General features: G+C 38.6%; 1 protein-coding gene across 5 annotated transcripts in view; it reads right to left on the bottom strand.

The window, feature by feature from the left end:
- The window catches only part of cadm4 (cell adhesion molecule 4), a 223,653-nt gene that overhangs the window by 17,704 nt on the left and 188,740 nt on the right, over positions 1–17,209 (bottom strand). For all 5 annotated transcript variants that reach the window (XM_007557279.2, XM_007557277.2, XM_007557280.2 and 2 more), the window contains exons 4-6: positions 15,148–15,309; positions 10,947–11,037; positions 4,345–4,517 (exon numbers count right to left, since the gene is read on the bottom strand). In XM_007557279.2, coding sequence (XP_007557341.1) covers positions 4,345–4,517; positions 10,947–11,037; positions 15,148–15,309 — 426 coding nt within the window. The remainder of the gene's footprint in view (positions 1–4,344; positions 4,518–10,946; positions 11,038–15,147; positions 15,310–17,209) is intronic.

Raw genomic sequence — 17,209 nt, 5'->3', positions numbered from 1 at the left:
GTGCACAGAGAAGCTGAGTTTTTTTTTAAAAGCAGGTTTCTGTGCTTATTTTTAAAACAAATGCAGATCTCTAGCATCACATACATGATTAAGAATTAGTCAAGTCCTGTAAAAATGTATCTTCATATTTATTTTCCCAGTTTTTATCACACTGGCATGTTATACATCATCTAACTCATTTTATTACAAGACAAAGATAACCTGAGTAAATATAAAAACTACTTTCAAATGGAAGCATACAGTGGTTGGTTGCTTGCAAAGTTGTCTGACAGCAAGAAGGTCCTGCTTTCGAATCTGCAATTCGTCTTTCTGCATGTTCTCCCTGTACATACACAAGTTCTTTCCAGGTACTCCAGATTCCTCTCATCGTCCATATACAAGCTATAGCTAATTGGCTATGCTAAACTCGCTGTAGGTAGGAGTGTGTGTGTGTGGGCGTGTGTGTGAAGTGTGGTTGAGTTTAAGATTATTAACTTCTAGCCAGACAATCTTCTTTTGCATTTGTAGTAGAGAGCAGAATTTAACACTCTATTAGCGACTGCAAGATTTCCAGGTCCTAAAGCAGAACAATTGTGTAGATTAGATCATGATTTCTTGTTTTTTGGGTGGGGGAGTTACTTTTTTGCTGGGGCCAAGTATGTTGGGATAATTTTTTTTCTCCTAATAAATTAAATAATTAGGTTGTCTTTGTTTCTGCTTAAAACTGATTATCTAAAGTGTGACAAAAAAGCCAAAAGAGCAAAAATATTTAAATGGAATATTGTTTCATCATACACTAAAAGGATAGACCACAGAGACAAGAAGACAAAATCTTGAAAGACAAGAAATCAGAAGAAAATGTTTCTCCAAATACATTTGTAGACGTCAAAGCCTTAAATATCCAAGCCCCTAAGAAGCGCATAGAGAAAGAAAAACAAGAAGCTAGTGGGTGGGGATATCGCTTTTTATCTTGCCACTGCAGCCACCCTAAAAAAAAAACTGTCATTATTAGTGTCACTGAAAGCGTGTACAATGGCATGTACAGGGCATCGAGATGTGAGAGAAAAGTGGTGTTAGTGTTATGGGTGTTGAGGGGTTGCTAACTAAAAGCAGCTCAAAATTGTTCCATAATACATCTCTGTTCTCTGCATTCACCCTTTCTGCTTCTGATCTCCAAATCAGGTGCTAAGCGCAATGACAGGAGCCTCCACCAGGGGCTGGGGAGCTTGGATCAAAAAGTAGCAAGCCCTGCTGAGTGACAGTAACGTTGGTGTAATTAGGCCAACTCAAAACCAAGCCAGAAACCGGCCACTAATGATGAGCTCACTCTGCAGTTTATCCTCACTGCTGTCCTCACATAAACAAAACCCTGTGTTGTCCTTACACCACTGAAAGTTTAGTCAGTCGTTTCGCGCGGCACTGACACATTACCATTCATCAAAACCTCGCTTTTTCAGATGCAACTCAAGCTCCGACAGAAAGTTGGCCAATTTGTCGCAGCTGCTGACAAACAGAGGTGTGAGATTTTCCTGAGGTCTGTATTATCATTTCCACTGAGCCATGATGCCATGTAACCAAACTGGGTTAGCTATCAATGAAGGAGAAAATACCATCAAATTATAAAGTCAGAAAGTCTAGACATCTTGAAAGTATGAATCAATTTAAAATCAGGCTTTTTTTTTCATTTTTTTGCAGCTAGTTAAGTAATTTTAAAATTCATTCTTCATATAAGACATTTTTGAATCACAACCTTGAAAACCAAAAACATGCTTTCGTATGTGGATGATGACAGTCTTTGAGACTGTCATTGGCTCTGACTGTATACAGAGAAGCGATAGTTTATTTGATTAAAAAAAAGACACAATTTTAACAGGAATATGTTAAAATTCCTGAGTGGATGTGCAGCTGTTTATTATCCACACAGCTACAAAGATCATCTATGCAGGAATTGCAGGTGAACTCAGTGGAAGTAAACACAGGAAGAGTTTTTTATGCACCAGCCCAACACTCTCTCCCTGTGGGAAATACTTTTTGTTCCAGGATTAGAAAACAATCAGATTTTGCATTTAAAACATAGGACAACCAAAGGAACAATACCCATCTCATACACAAGCGATGACAGATGCCTTGAGCAAACGTAAACAGCCAGACTGCTGAGACGCCCGCTAGTCTTGCAAGAAGTTTATCAGGTAACATAATTGGTTCTTCTGAAGCATTTTCATAGGTTTTACTTTTCATGAGTCCACTGTCTGCAAAAAGAAAACAAAAAAAAAAAAAAACTATGATAATAGGAAAGAATCCAATCAACAACCTTACTCTAAATATTACTTCTGGATGTTCTCCCACATCCCACATCACAGCTTCTGCTGTGATTTAATTTTTCTAAGTGTCTGAGCCAAATGAAGGAGAGATTGCAGCTGGTGTGATTTTAACTTCCCTCCCATCAACCACGTGTGTAGCATAAGTTAAAACATATTTTTCACCTTGCATATATACATATTTACAAGAAAGAAAAAAAATACTTGCTTTTTCATATATTGATATATTAAATGTCTTAAATGAGGGCAGAGCCGAAGCAAAGACTAAGTCCTTGTTTGTGTGAACAAACTTGGTAAATAAAGCTGATTTATTCTGAAATGACATTTGACCAAATGACATGTGGTAAGAGAAGTCACTGCTGACAGACTGATGAAGTCCCAGTAATGCAATGTAATAAATATTCTCAAGGTAAAAACTGATTATAAGTAGAAAAGTGAGACCTGCACAACCTTGGCATGGCTTTCTGACATACTTATGTATTGAGAAATGAGAGCGCCGATGGATCACAGTGACAGTGGAACATTTTTAGTCTGGATCAGAGCACAATCTCAGAGTTTGCTGCCTGAATTTCAGTGTTTGATCTTTTGGATATAGGTGGCCATTTTTTACTGTGTCAAATTACAGACAGAGCGAAGGCATTTAGGGCGTCGTTTTGTTGGGTCTACAACCTTCTGCACTACGACAGCATCTCTTCTTACTTGTTCTTCCTCACAGGATAAATCACTTTACAAACATTTTTGATCCTTTCTCAGTTTCTTTTCATTCACATATTTCTCCATTTCAACAATCTGTGAAATTAATGTTGCGATATAAAAGTCTTTGCCAAATGGAAGACTGATAAAAATATCAGATATGTTCTGGAAGAATATAGTCTCTATCATTTTATTTAAGTGAAACACCTAAACAACAACAACAAAAAGCTCCTTGACTAACTCTAGCTCCTCTCCAATACGTCTGCTTATGCAAAAAAGAGGGCATTGATCTGAATTTAAACGCAACAGATGCTTAGCTGTTGTTTTTCTGCCAAATTTAATCATGTAAACATGTAAAAAAAAAACAAAAAAAAAAACTGAACTCTGTTGTCTGTTTCTGCGACAGACTGGCGACCTGTCCAGGGTGTACCCCGCCTCTCGCCCGGAACGTGAGCTGGAGATAGGCACCAGCATCCCTCCCGACCCCACTGAGGGACAAGGGTGAAGGAAAATGGATGGATGGATGTTGTCTGTTTCCAGTGTGTCAGTGAGTTTTGAAAAAACACAGATCTTCCATCTGTTGCACAAGGTCTGGAGCCTATCCCAGACTTGGGTTGGACCAATGGCAGGTTACAAGGTTACCAGTCCATTATGGTGCAAACACAAAAACACACTCAATCACACACAACCACACTTACAGTCAAATTAGAGACACAAGTACCTCTACCATTCACTTTTTTTTTTTTTTGCTCTGGAGGAGCAAAACAGGGCACTCAAGGACTGCCCTATCCAGGCACTTTAAGGATAAGCAAACTTTATACAAAAAAAAATGGACGGATTAGTCCAAAACCTTTACTGGTAAGAAAAAATAAATAAAAATTACCTGTCTTCACTTATTGCACTCAAGAGATTTCAGTTCTTCAAAATTCCCTGAGGAGAAAATTGAGTCCCAGCGGAGATAATAAACCAGCAACACACAAAGAATATACTAAACAATAATGTTTCTAAGCTTTCTTGTTGAGGCAGCCTGAACATCATGTGGACTCAGTTGCACAGGATATTTAGCAAAGAAGATCTGCTATGGCCAGAGCAAAAATAAAATATAATGCATAAAATAAAACAGCCTAAAGAGAAATAAAATGCATCAAGATTTAAAGTGTCTGTTGCTCTGTGCAATAACAACCATATTCTGAAGACGCTGGAAAGAAGAGATGATCAATAAAACCTCAAAAGAACAATCTCAAACAAACAACAATATAACAAAGAACATGAAATGACTAAGAACACTTAACAACTTAAAAGTGGGATGGAAAAGAAAAAAAAAATCAATGGAACAAATTGTTGACATACTCACCGTACACCAACAGGGTGTAATGATCAGCTGCACGACCGAAGTTGTTCTGGGCTTGGCACAAATATGTCCCGTTGTGTGATTGGCTGAGACGGGAAATCTGAAGAGTAGGCCCAGAAATCTCTGCTCTCTCAGGCAAAGTGTCATTTATCTTGGACCACAGGATGTCTCTTGGCCTAGGAAGAAAGATTGAGTGAGAATATTTAAAATGATGCTGAATTCAGTGGATGCGCTCATTATGATATGGGAAAATCACTCAGCTAACTTTGATATCTACCCGAAGTGATACGGAGTGGTGTCAATAATTTTTGTAATATGTTGAACTTGATCTTTAGGTAAAAATCACAAAGTTTGCATTTACAAAAAACAGTTAAATCTTACTATTTAGATTAAAATGACCAGCATTGGGCTGGAAATACAACTTAGTTACGAATGTATTTTCTTAATTTCAATCCCCTTTCAGGCTTGACAAATTAGCTCATCATCTAATTAGAAGATCTAGTGGAGGGTAGAGAGGTTTTAGATCACATTTTTACATGCTTTAGATGCTGGAGTAAGTCTTAAATGTTGCAACAGGAAAAATCCTTCCACTTCATCCACACATGCATGCTTTTCAGTTTAACTGTAAACTGAAACCAACAAGGCTGACTGTGAGATCAGGAATTGAAAACTTTTTTTAGTTCAGTTCATATCTCCAACATGAAGGTGATGGAATGGTATCTTTAATTCCCTTTTTCCATTTTGTAATGTCACATTGACAAAACTAATGATATAATGACCAAAGGGCAGTGCACACTGCACAAGAGCATAGAAATTAGTTATTTTACTTGCGGCTGCAATAGAAAGAACAAAGTTCTTGCTGGCAAGGACATTTCATACTTCACAGGAACTAAAGCGCAGACCTCGCTGGCAGTTTTCATAGGTCTCTCCCACTGCAGAATATTCATTTCACATTTCTGGGATACCACGAAAGAAAGAAAAAAAAAATGTTCTGCTGAGAATATGCATCAAGAACAAGAGCTGGAAGAGCTCCCAAACTGTGAACAAAAAGACAAACATGTCCTTTTGTTCTTGTGGCAACTGGGAACTAATTTCTGTTCCTGCAGAGTTCAGTCATATATTCAGTAAATCAGAATGCATTCTGATGAGGGTCACTTGTCAGAATAAAAGAATGTTACTTTTGAAAGTAACATTAAAGCACATATTAAACATTTTTGCATTAAAATTCTTAGTCGGCTTAGTCTAATCTTAAATGTTATGTTTTCATTTGCTGAAAGTAGAAAATTATACTTCCAGTTTAAAAAATAAAATAAAGGATTGAAACACGTTTCTGAAATAAATTAACTTTTCAATAATAAGTAAAGTTATTGTCAACTTTACTATATTGATTTACTACCTGAATGCTAATGCATGCACCTCGCACGCTAGCGCAAGTGTTAACGTGTTTTGTTGTCTGAAGGGCCATAAATTCCCACTAACTCCTTACATGCCATCTCTAATGTCCATATCTGGATCTTTAAATTGAGCATATTAACACAGAGATTAGCTTGTTTTTGCTAATAAACAGTTAGTTTGAAAATGCCAAAGCACAATAATTCTCCAGACACCTTACTGTAGCTGTTGAAGTATGGCATAAATGGCTCATTTCTTCACCAGAGAATTTCAGGGTATATATATATAGGGTTAGAAAAATGGGTACAGTAAACAAACAAACAAAAACATTTAAGTCACAGTTCAACCAAGCCATTGTTTCTGAATTATTTGCACAAATGCTTTAACTGTAAAACACTTAACTGGTATGAAATATTTAACAGCATCTGCCTGATAATGTTCATCATTTTAAATAAATGAAGGTTATGATTTAGTTACATCTTCCGTCCATGCATTAAATATGTTAGTGCATTTGTTTCACATTGTTTTATGTTGACGTGTTAAAAAGAGATTTGATTCCTTTTGTAATAGTATTCAAGCCAAGCACAGAAAAATTATTGAATCAATAAAAGATTTGGACTGAGGAGTATTTGCATACAAAATGCAAAGCTAGTTTATGACACAAACCAATATATTTTGCATAAATTGTAAATTAGTAAATTGTTGAATATTTTAAACACAGCAATAATTTAAACAAAGCTCAGCAGAGTTTAAGTGTTGGTATTGCGGAGAAAAAAAATAGAAAGTCAAGTTAAAAGAATGGACTGCAGCACAAACAGGCAGGGGTGCTATAAAAAGAAAGGTGGCAAAGAAGGGTAAAGTGGCCCAGAGGGCGAGGGTGAGCGAGATGAGAAGACAGAGTAGAGGGGGTTTTGAAGAAGAAGCCAATGGTAACAGGGGGCCGGATCCTGAAAAATAATGAGGAGGTAGATGGTCAGAGAGCAGCAACGGTGTGAAACGGGTAGCAGGAGGGAGAGAGTGGCAGATGAGAGAGGAAAAGGGTGTCAGGTGTGCAAGGTGAAAAAAAAGACAAAAGCAGGAGGAAAGACTGTAATATTACTGAGGGAAAAAGAGAGGGGAGATGATATGGAGGAAAATGAAGGACAGGAACAGGCAGACAAAATGATTTGGTCATGAAAGGCAGAGCAGACAGGAGGTGTGAGGATTACAGAGACATCCGGGTGAAGAAATCCCTGTGAGTACAGCGTGTGTTTCTGGCTGGGTGTCATGGCTCACGCCACTTTGGGCAGATTACAATCCTGACTCATCTGGGTTCTAATCCTTCAGGAAGTCTAATTAAACCTCCTTCTTGCTCAGTCCCTCACATGCAAGCCCTCTCTCGAACTAAATATGCAATACAGAATCTTATTCTCAGCTTCAAACTCATAAGTACACACTTATACCCCTGGCCTCTGTAATCCCTTTTAAAGCTAATTCACAAATAAGGAGGTAAGTGAGAAAAGTGACACGGGGGCATCCCCGTCTTAATGCCAGACACACTAACTGTAACCTTTCACCAAAATGTAGTGGCATTTAATTGGTCCTTATTGCCTAACAAGTGGTTAACAAACTTGGTGAAGAAAACATGTGGGTGGCCTTGGTGCGGTGTTTGTGTGTAAAGCATGAGATCGAGGTCAGAGTGCAGAGTCGCCTGAAGTCCCACCCAGTGATCTCCAAAACACACGCTAACACACATCTATACATACACACAGTGCTCCCAATCAGCCTCTACAAAGCTTCAGAGAGGCTAGGGCCAACACGGTTTTCAGCCAGTCCTCTCAGTTGGATTTCACTAAAGACATCACACAAAAACATGAACACACACACACACGCGCTCACGTTCACTCTTTGGCTGCACGGAGCTTTACTGGGGGAGCTTTAGTGGACCTGATGCCCACAGACAGACGGACCATCTAGGAGCAGGCTTAACGGCTTAGGGCCCAATATCATTCTGTAGAGTGCACAGAGTCCATGGACCCTCTACGGGAGAAAAAAAAAAAATAAAGGTTTGTTTCAAAGTTGGCTTTGAAACGTGTTAACGACTGATCAGATTTTGTGCATGTTTTACACATCCAAGTCACGCACACTCACTAATAAGTTCTTAATTATAGTAAGAGTTTGGAGCAACCTCTTAAATTCCCATTGTCCTTCACGCTGCAAAATTGAACTCAAACCAAAGAAGCTTCTTCTGAATACAAAGAGGATAATTTGGTGACAGCGTTAGTTTTCTTTGCTGTTTACCAAGGCACTTTATCATATTGATCATGCTAATAAATGACAGTTTGAACAGTTTTAGCTTTGTTTTGGAAAGTTTAATCAAACCTCACTGTAACAGTCCTTTTCTACTTAGTTCTGTGAAAGAAGTAACCTCAGAAGTATTCAGTTTTCATTTCAAACGTCTGCTTAAATAAAGAGCAAAGAAGTCCTGCATTAATAATTAACCACTAATTTGAGATCGGAGACAATTATTCAATTATCACAGGAATTGGGTAGAATAATTTTTATCCTGGTGTAATATTTTATAAGCAGCACAGAATCTATTAAAGTTACTCAGAGGGACGTAAGAAGGACAGCTTCTACCTTTAAAACCTGTACCAATGGGTGATTGAGCACATATGTGGCTGCTGTAACTCAAGTGAAAGGAATCATTATTATGAAATCAGAAAGTTGTGGGCTCAATTCCAGCTTCCCCTGCCTCATGACGGCGTGCCGCCGAGCAAAGCACTTAGCCCCAAAGTTGGCTACTATTCTACATAACGTGGATATGATTAGAGCAGCTTAGGGAGTGACAATCATTGCATAGAAGCACTTTGAGTGTTTGGTTTTACTAGAAAATGATACATAATTCAGTCACAGCCTATGTACAATTTCGGTGAATACCAAGCAGATGTTTAGCATAACATACAAAAACTGCTAATACTTATTTTAAAAACTATAGACAGAGAATTTTGAAAACTTTTTACACAAATCTAGAAAAAAACAACAACCCAAGAGTAACTAATTAAGGTAAAAGATGGGATAACATTTAAGGAAACCCAGTGAGAAGCAAACCGCATGGCATTGAGAGCAAAGGATGATCTGAAGAGAAGTGAATAAAACTGGAGGGCAAATATACTGGAGAGGTGATTACTGGTTAAAAAAAACAACAAACGAAAAATAACAAAAACAGGCCAGTGATTACTGATGTGTAGCAGCTGTGAGGGAGGAGGAAGCTTGAGGCAACTGAGGGAAACAAATGAGAGGGAATAGCAAGTTCATAGATCTGTAAAAATTATAGTAATAGCTAAACAAACAAAAGAAGCATAAAAAAAACCCAAAACAAAGACGAAAGCACAAAAGGGAATCAAAAAAACAAAGCACAACAAAACACAATAATCTATAAAAAAAAATAAAAACAGCCCAATATAAATCCTTAAGTATATGATGCTTTTGTGATCAAAATATCAGACAGAAAGAAAATAAAGCTGTATAAAGAAAACCTTACAGCTTAAAGTGAACAGATTTAGTCAATTTTTACTTCCACTGCATGCATTTCAGATTCTTTCTTCACCCAAAAATAGTTTAAATAGTCCTTTTTCAGTGTGTGTTTCACATAGGAAGATCAGTGGTAGGACACAACCTCCCAACTCTATTTCCCCTGGGAAAAAATAATTAGCTTCAGTATGAAAAACTGTCTAATGCAAGTTTAAGTAACACAGAGCTCCCGTGACATTATTGAGGTCTAAACTATTTTTTTTTTAAATTGCACTTCAAAAATATTGAACTATCTCTCTATTAAAAGAGAAATCCATTGTTAAGTCTTCATAGTTAAGACATTTTCACGTGTGCTGTTAAGAGAAAAAAAAGCAAATGGAAGTAAACTATCTCTGTTTATATATATAAAAAAAACATTGCAAACAAGCAATGTTAAGAAATACTCAAGAAGAAAAGCTTCTGTACTTAAACCCATCAGCTGACCTGTGAAATTGCCAGGGTCTCAGTATGAAACACCCAGTTTACACAAGATTTGCTTTCTGCTGAATAGCTAAAGTGTATCAGTTATCACAAACTTTAACCCGTGTCTCTCTTTATATTTCACCTGCCTTGTTTTATTGCATCTCGTTTCTCAGCTTTTAGATGCAGACAAATAGTGGTGATGAATGTGAAACACTAAACATTATGTATCTGTAAAATTGTTACGTCTGCCTGAGTTATGGTGTTTCAAGTGGACTTGTGTATATAATATATATAGCATCACAGCGATATAAATAAGAAATATTAAATAAAATGATACATTTGTTATGCTGGACTGCCTGGTATGTGTGTATTTCCTTGGGTGGAAGTGTGAAGCTTTTAAGCTCTCTGCCTGAGCCAGACTGTGTGTGAAAATGTCACAAAAAGCCTAAATAACAGAAAATTGTCCAACTCAGGGTATAAAGTGTATTAACAGCCATTAAGAAGTCCCACAATGCTAGAAATCTGTGAGGTAAGTGTTTAGGGGCAATAATTTTGATGTGCAGGGTTTACTAACCGTGTGCTTGAAAATTCAGTTTTTACTTTCATTATTAAGAATTTTGTAAAGCAGTGTTCTGTGAAAAATGATGTGCAGTCAATATGTTGTGGTTTATGGCTTTTGGACAACTGATCCAAACTATCCCTTTAAGAAAACTGGCACAAGCGGCTTTGAATGTCCACGGATGGACAGACAGACAGACAGACAGACAGACAACTAAAAGAGGTAAGAGAGGTAAACTTCTCAGCAATATTAAAGCTGTTTACCCCTGTGGGTTTCTCTGCAGCCATCTGCTGAATTGTGGTAGATTAGAATTAAAATATCATATCTTAGCAGGTAAAACTTCACTGCGCAAAGGGGTTTTTATCCGGCTTTTTGCATGCTGTTAATTTTTTATGTGCTGATACTGTCCCTTCCAACCTTCCCTGTGTTCTCCTCAAAGCGTCTTTCGTAAACATGTTCCGATAAATCTTTTTGCGTAGGTTGCCCTTTGTAACAGTTACCATTTCATGTGACTTAGGAGGTGAAGTGAAGGATATCTGTGTTTACTCTTAGAAATTTAAAGAATTTTCTGAAGTAACTGTTGCAAACTTTGTCGTGTTACGTCAAGTGTAAATCAAAGCAAATATCCTCAGCAACATTCTTCTAGAAAACGACTTTCAAAGCAAACAGAGACACTTACAAAGGATTCCCAGTGATAGAGCAGGTGAGGCTGAGCGAGTCGCCCTCACGCAAAATCCCTGTGGGAGAAACAATCCGTACTGTGGGAGCAACTGTGGAGAAACATAAAAAGTGAGAGTATGTCACCATGGAGGCGCGATAGCAAAATCTATACAAAACAGACCGTAATACAGCAACAGTACAGGTGGAACAAAAAGGAATAACAAAAGACAAAGGAAAATAGGGAGAGACGAGAACAAAAATGAGGACCAAGGGAAAAGTGATAAAGTGGCAGGAAGAAGAATCTTTAACATCTGTTTCCCAGGCAACGAGCCCACAATCCTACGGTTTGTGACACCTGTTATCATAAGCAGTCCACCACTCCACCAGCTGCTGTACCGCGTTTACTTCAATAACACAGCAACAGGAAGCCAAATCCACACAGACGAAATGGCCATTATTACCAGTTCTGCGACTGGAGAAGCCACCAGCATGCAGAATGTGGAGCCTGATAAATATTAATCATTCGGATCCATCAACAAACAGCTATATACATGTGGCAAATTAACTGTTCTCAAAGGCTGATGCAGAATTACTTGCTGAGTGTGAATCATATTGCCAAAAGTAAATATTTATGCATGCCTGTGGAATGTTTGACTTTGCAAAATTATGGACATATTGCTGGATAAGAGTCCCACTGAACTGCCAGGCATGCTGATATGAGGAGAAAACAAACGATGCAACAGAATATTGCTCTGGTAGCATTCGATCAGCAAACTGAGGTGAAATGTGCTAATGTCTATTCTCTTGGTTTAATGTGCACAAAATGTGCAACTACGGGGAAGCTGTTTGGCAAAAAGACAAAAGGAAAATAAGAATGTAAATAAATTGTGATCCAACTGAACTGAAAGTAACATTATTTCTGTAATTTTAAAAAAAAAAAAGATAGTGATATTCTACAAATAGCAGAGAAATGTTCACTACAGAAAAATTAAATATGTGCAGTTTCAGATTTTCCTTTTGCAGAAATGGAAAGCCTGTTGCTTTTATTCTGAAGAATCAAACATTCTGATGACTTATAAGCACATGTTAATTCCTCAGTTGTCCACTTCTACTACAGAGCACATTTTATTGGGGAACTGTGTTCTTAATCGTAATTGTATGTCAAGTAAAAACATTTGAGATGCTTCAAAGTGCATTATAAATTACAAGACAAGATAAGGAGTACGGCTCATTTAGTGACAACATGAGAGATCATGTAAAATTTCAGATCAAACGGAACATAAAGTGCTTTTATACTGCAAACTTGAAAGTGTTCTTATTTGTAATGATGTCAGTATAACAGTGAGAGACTAAGATCTTGGCAGCATGTGATGTTTATTTTGCTATGAAACAACTTCAAGTCATAAATACAGACTTCTGTTAGTAAAAATGTTCAGAAGAAAAAGCCAACATGAAGAGGTTCTTATGAGCAAATTGTAGATCACAAACCATGAGTGTCTTTGGCTAATAAATCAGACACACAAATATGCGCCGCGCCTCACCTCTCTCAACTAAAAACAACAAAACTGTAATTCGTAGTTTTCCCCAAAACACTCCTGAAGTCTATTCTCATTTTTCTGCTGTAAAACTAATATTTTGTTTGGTTCCGTCTCATGTGCCAGACATACAAGCCAACTGAGAAATTATGGCTCTACAATAACTGGATTCCAAAAAAGTTGCGACACTAAACAAGTTGTGAATAAAAACTGAATTCAATGATGTGGAGATGCCAACATCTAATATTTTATTCACAATAGAACACAAATCACAGATCAAAAGTTTAAACTGAGAGAACGTATCATTTTAAGGGGAAAATATGTCGTTTCAAAATTTCATGACGTCAACAAATCCCAAAAAAGTTGGGACAAGGTCATTTTTACCAATGTGTGGCATCTCCCCTTCTTCTTACAACAACTCAGACAGACGTCTGGGGACAGAGGAGACCAGTTTCTCAAGTTCAGAAATAGGAATGCTCTCCATTCATGTCTAATACAGGCCTCTAACTGTTCAATCGTCTTGGGCCTTCTTTGTCACACCTTCTTCTTTATGATGCGCCAAATGCTCTCTATAGGTGAAAGATCTGGCCTGCAGGCTGGCCATTTCAGTACCCGGAACCTTCTCCTACCATAATGTTGTGATTGCTGCAGAATGTGGTCTGGCATTATCTTGTTGAAAAATGCAGGGTCTTCCCTGAAAGAGATGACGTCCAGATGGGAGCATATGTTGTTCTAGAACCTGAACATAGTCCTCTGCATTAATGCTGCCTTTCCAGACATGTAAGCTGCCCAGGCCACCAGCACTCATGCAACCCCATACCGTCAGTGATGCAAGCTTCTGAACGGAGCGTTGATAACAACTTGGGTTATCCTTGTCCTCTCTGGTCCGGATGACATGGCGTCCCAGTCTTCCATAAAGAACTTCAAATCATGACTCGTCTGACCACAGAACAGTCGTCCATTTTGCCTCACTCCATTTTAAATGACTTCTGGACCAGTGCAAACGGCTGAGCTTGTGGAGCTTGCTTAGAAATGGCTTCCTCTTTGCACTGTAGAGTTTCAGCTGGCAGCGGCGGATGGCACGGCAGGTTGTGTTCACTGGCAATGCTTTCTGGAAGTATTCCTGAGCCCATGCTGTCATTTCCTTGACAGTGGCATTCCTGTTTGAGGTGCAGTGACGTTTAAGGGCCCGGAGATCACGAGCATCCAGTAGAGTTTTACGGCCTTGACCCTTACGCACAGCGATTGTTCCAGATTCTCTGAATCTTTTGATGGTGGAATTGGTGATCCTCTCACCATCTTGGCTTCAGAGAGACACCGACACTCTAAGAAGCTCTTTTTATACCCAATCATGTTGTCAATTGACCTAATTAGTGTTAATTGGTCTTCCAGCTGTTTGTTGTATGTTCAATTTCCTTTTTCCAGCCACTTATTGCTACTTGTCCCAACGTTTTTGGGATTTGTAGACACTGTGAAATTTTGAATCAACATATTTTTCCTTTAAAATGTTACATTTACTCAGATTAAACTTTTGATCTGCCACCTATGTTCTATTACGAATAAAATATTGACATTTGCCATCTCCACATCATTGCATTCAGTTTTTATTCACAATTTGTTTAGCGTCCCAACTTTTTTTGGAATCCGGTTTGTATAGTCTCTTGCTTTTCTGAGTAAATTCAAATTTATTGCAAAAAATCTGCTGTTATGATACTAGTGATTAACTGTTAGCTGCTAATAATGCTTAAATTGGCATTTACAGCTTCCTTGTTGTGCTAAACTAAAGAACTATTTCAGTTTTAATGAGTCTAGACTGCATTTAATTACCTCTAGTTAAAAACATAAAATGCATATGGCGATCAAATTGAATGGGGCAATTTTACACAAAAAAGAGATTAAAAACCGCATGGGAGCTGCTATTATATCTATGGAAACACAAAAAAAATATAGATTTTTTAATCCATTCTTGGCATCAGGAGCAACTTAACATTAGTGACGCATAAAAACCTCAATAAATGAACAGTTCAATCCTGGACTGGTTTAACTTACACTGATTACAAATTATTTGAAAGAGTCTAAGATTTGTGAAACCTTAATGCTATTTGTGATACAGATTCCTGGTTTTGTATCTTATCTTAGCTCCCTAAGAGAATATCAAAACTGGGAATTAAAACTACTCCAAGCATTTTAATGCACTTCCTCCTCTAAGACAGCATTAGATTTTTACTACTTTGTGCAAATAAGCCTGCTGGGATCAATCCATCCCTAAGCAGTCCTAAGATCATTGTACATACTAATCTAGCAGAGTTTTTCATTGCTTCATGTAGATGTTGGTAAGCTCTTAAAACCACAGGCCAGGACCCTGACTTGGCTACGGCTCTATTTCTGCTCAACAGGATCTCTACGCGTTGCACTTTAACGAGGGCAGGACTCACACTGGGCTGCTCTACATACCTCAGAAAATCGGGCCTAAAATGAATCATTCATTGTTTAAAAAAATGAGTGTAACCATGACAAATTTTTGCAGGGGAAACAATATAATGAATACCATTAAAGTATTAATTTAGGTGACAGCAGCACGGATGGAGTAATGAGCAGTTGTGAAATATTTAGAAGAGAACATTATGCCTTTTCATTTGCTTGACAGGTTGTAAGAAAGCGCCGCAATAAGGCGAGAGGACTTACAATACACGTCCAGCCGATAATGTCGAACCCTCTTTTGGCCACTCAGCGCAGGGTGGATTGCCTCGCAGTTCAGCGCCGCGCCGTTGTCTTTCCTCTCCACTGGGATGCGGATGGTGCTGGAAACGCTGAATGTCTTCCCATTGTCCTGCTGCGACACAACACCTATGGAGAGGAAGAGAGAATAGATGGGGGATGAATGGAGAAGTTAGCAGTCAAAACACAAATTTGTTCTTTCTCTTTACCCCCAGCAGCGAAATCACAGTATTGAAAGGAGAAGGCAGCGGGGAGGAGATTGTTAGCCAGGGCCTCAGAGGCGGGGAGAGGGGGGGACAGAGAAGAAAGTATGCCAACGAAGAGGTAGAAGTTAGTAACAGATGAATGAGTTTTTTAGAGCTTCAACAGGCATCCACAGAGAGGTGGATGAGTGGAAGGCAGAATGAAAAAGGGGCAAGAGAAGAGAAAGCAATTTGCATCTACATTTCATGGCAATTATGAGCAGCAGCACTGTTTGTATTCAGATAGCAAATCAACTAAATGTTTTGTGTGTCTGCAACCAAAAGAAAAGGGGAGGAAAAAAGAGGGAGAGGGAGCAAAGGATAAAAGAGGGAATATGCATAAACCAATTGAGATTTTAACTGAAGCAGACACTGGGTGGGGGAGTGGGACATCACAGTAAAAGTGTGAGACACAAAAAGAAAAGGAGGCAATAGAAATATGATTGATGTGGGTGTGTGTGTCTATATGTTTGAAGGAAAGCAGACATGAAAGAGGACGATAAGAGCGGAAGGCGAGATGAGGGGGGAGGGGAGGCAGAAGGAGGGAGGAGAAAAAGCCTGGGCGAGCTAACGGGACTTGACACGGTCACGTACCAGGAGTTTGTGCTTGTTTAGGCAGAATACAATATTACTTTTATCACACTGAGTTTTCAATTATTGCTGGCAAGCAAACGAAAGTTGGCCTAATCGAAGCCTGGGAGATGGCGGCGGCGAGTTCTGATGAACAGAAATGAGGGCGCGGCGGAAAGATAGCGTCTTAATTAAAGAGTGCCTCCTATATCTGCTGGGGATCTGCTTCTAACCTTTAGTGTCACAGTTCGTTTAGCTCAAGGCCGAAGGATGATGAAGGTAGGGAGAGAAAATGGGAATAGAAGAGCAGAGGGAGGAGAAGACCGAAGGATAAAGCCAGAAAATCTGACAAAAGAAGCAGAGTTCCCATCTGTCTTTATGACTTTTGAGGGCCTTTGCAAACTTTAACTGTACTAAGACATGTTGCGACTTTGTCAGCAACAGAGTTCAGCAAAAAAAGGGAAAAGTATCAGATTAAAAGAAAGGTCTATGAAGTAAGTGGGAGGACAGATAGGATAGTCAGAATGATAAAACAGGTGTATTCTGACAAGGAAGAAGAAGAATGCAGATGAAAGAGAGAAAGAGTGTCACACCACAAAGGGAAATGAGATCATGGCTGACATGAAGTTCTCAGGGTGACAGACTGCTTATTACATCTCCAGTAGCTGTTTAACGCTGATTATTAAACAGTACTAATGGCATGACAGCCCGTCGCACCTGAACGGGTTTGTACCTGTAATCAAATTACAAGAACTGAAAAATGTGGCATGTATTCAGCCAAAGAGTCAATGCTGTGTGAAGAAACCTTTTAAGGTACGACTCTTTGCACATTTTGAGCAGCTGAAGCTCGTTCTGAATATGAATATGGATTTCCAAGATTTGACAGAAAAATTTAATTCGTCTCAGGTTTGGACGAGAACAACATGCTTTGATAGTAAACATTGTTTACAAAGGGATCTCTTTTGATCCCTCATCATCTCTGAGAAGCTTCCAATGCTGAGTAAATCTTTCTTCACACAGCATGACACTGCCGTCACCATGTTCCACAATGTGGACAGTTTTCTCACTGTGAAAAGGAATCGTTTCAACAAAACGCATTTTTTGCCTGCAAGCCAAAACGTTTCATGTTTGTATAACCGGAGAACACCATCTGCTTCAACATGTTTGGTTTGTCCCCTGAATAGATTGTGGCAAAGTTTAAACATGACTTCTTCTGG

Source organism: Poecilia formosa, unplaced genomic scaffold (assembly GCF_000485575.1).
Source record: "Poecilia formosa unplaced genomic scaffold, Poecilia_formosa-5.1.2 Scaffold86, whole genome shotgun sequence".
In the NCBI taxonomy this organism is placed as follows: Eukaryota; Metazoa; Chordata; class Actinopteri; order Cyprinodontiformes; family Poeciliidae; genus Poecilia; species Poecilia formosa.
The sequence above is the reverse complement of the archived record's forward strand: the minus strand, read 5'-3'. Positions and strand labels throughout refer to the sequence as shown.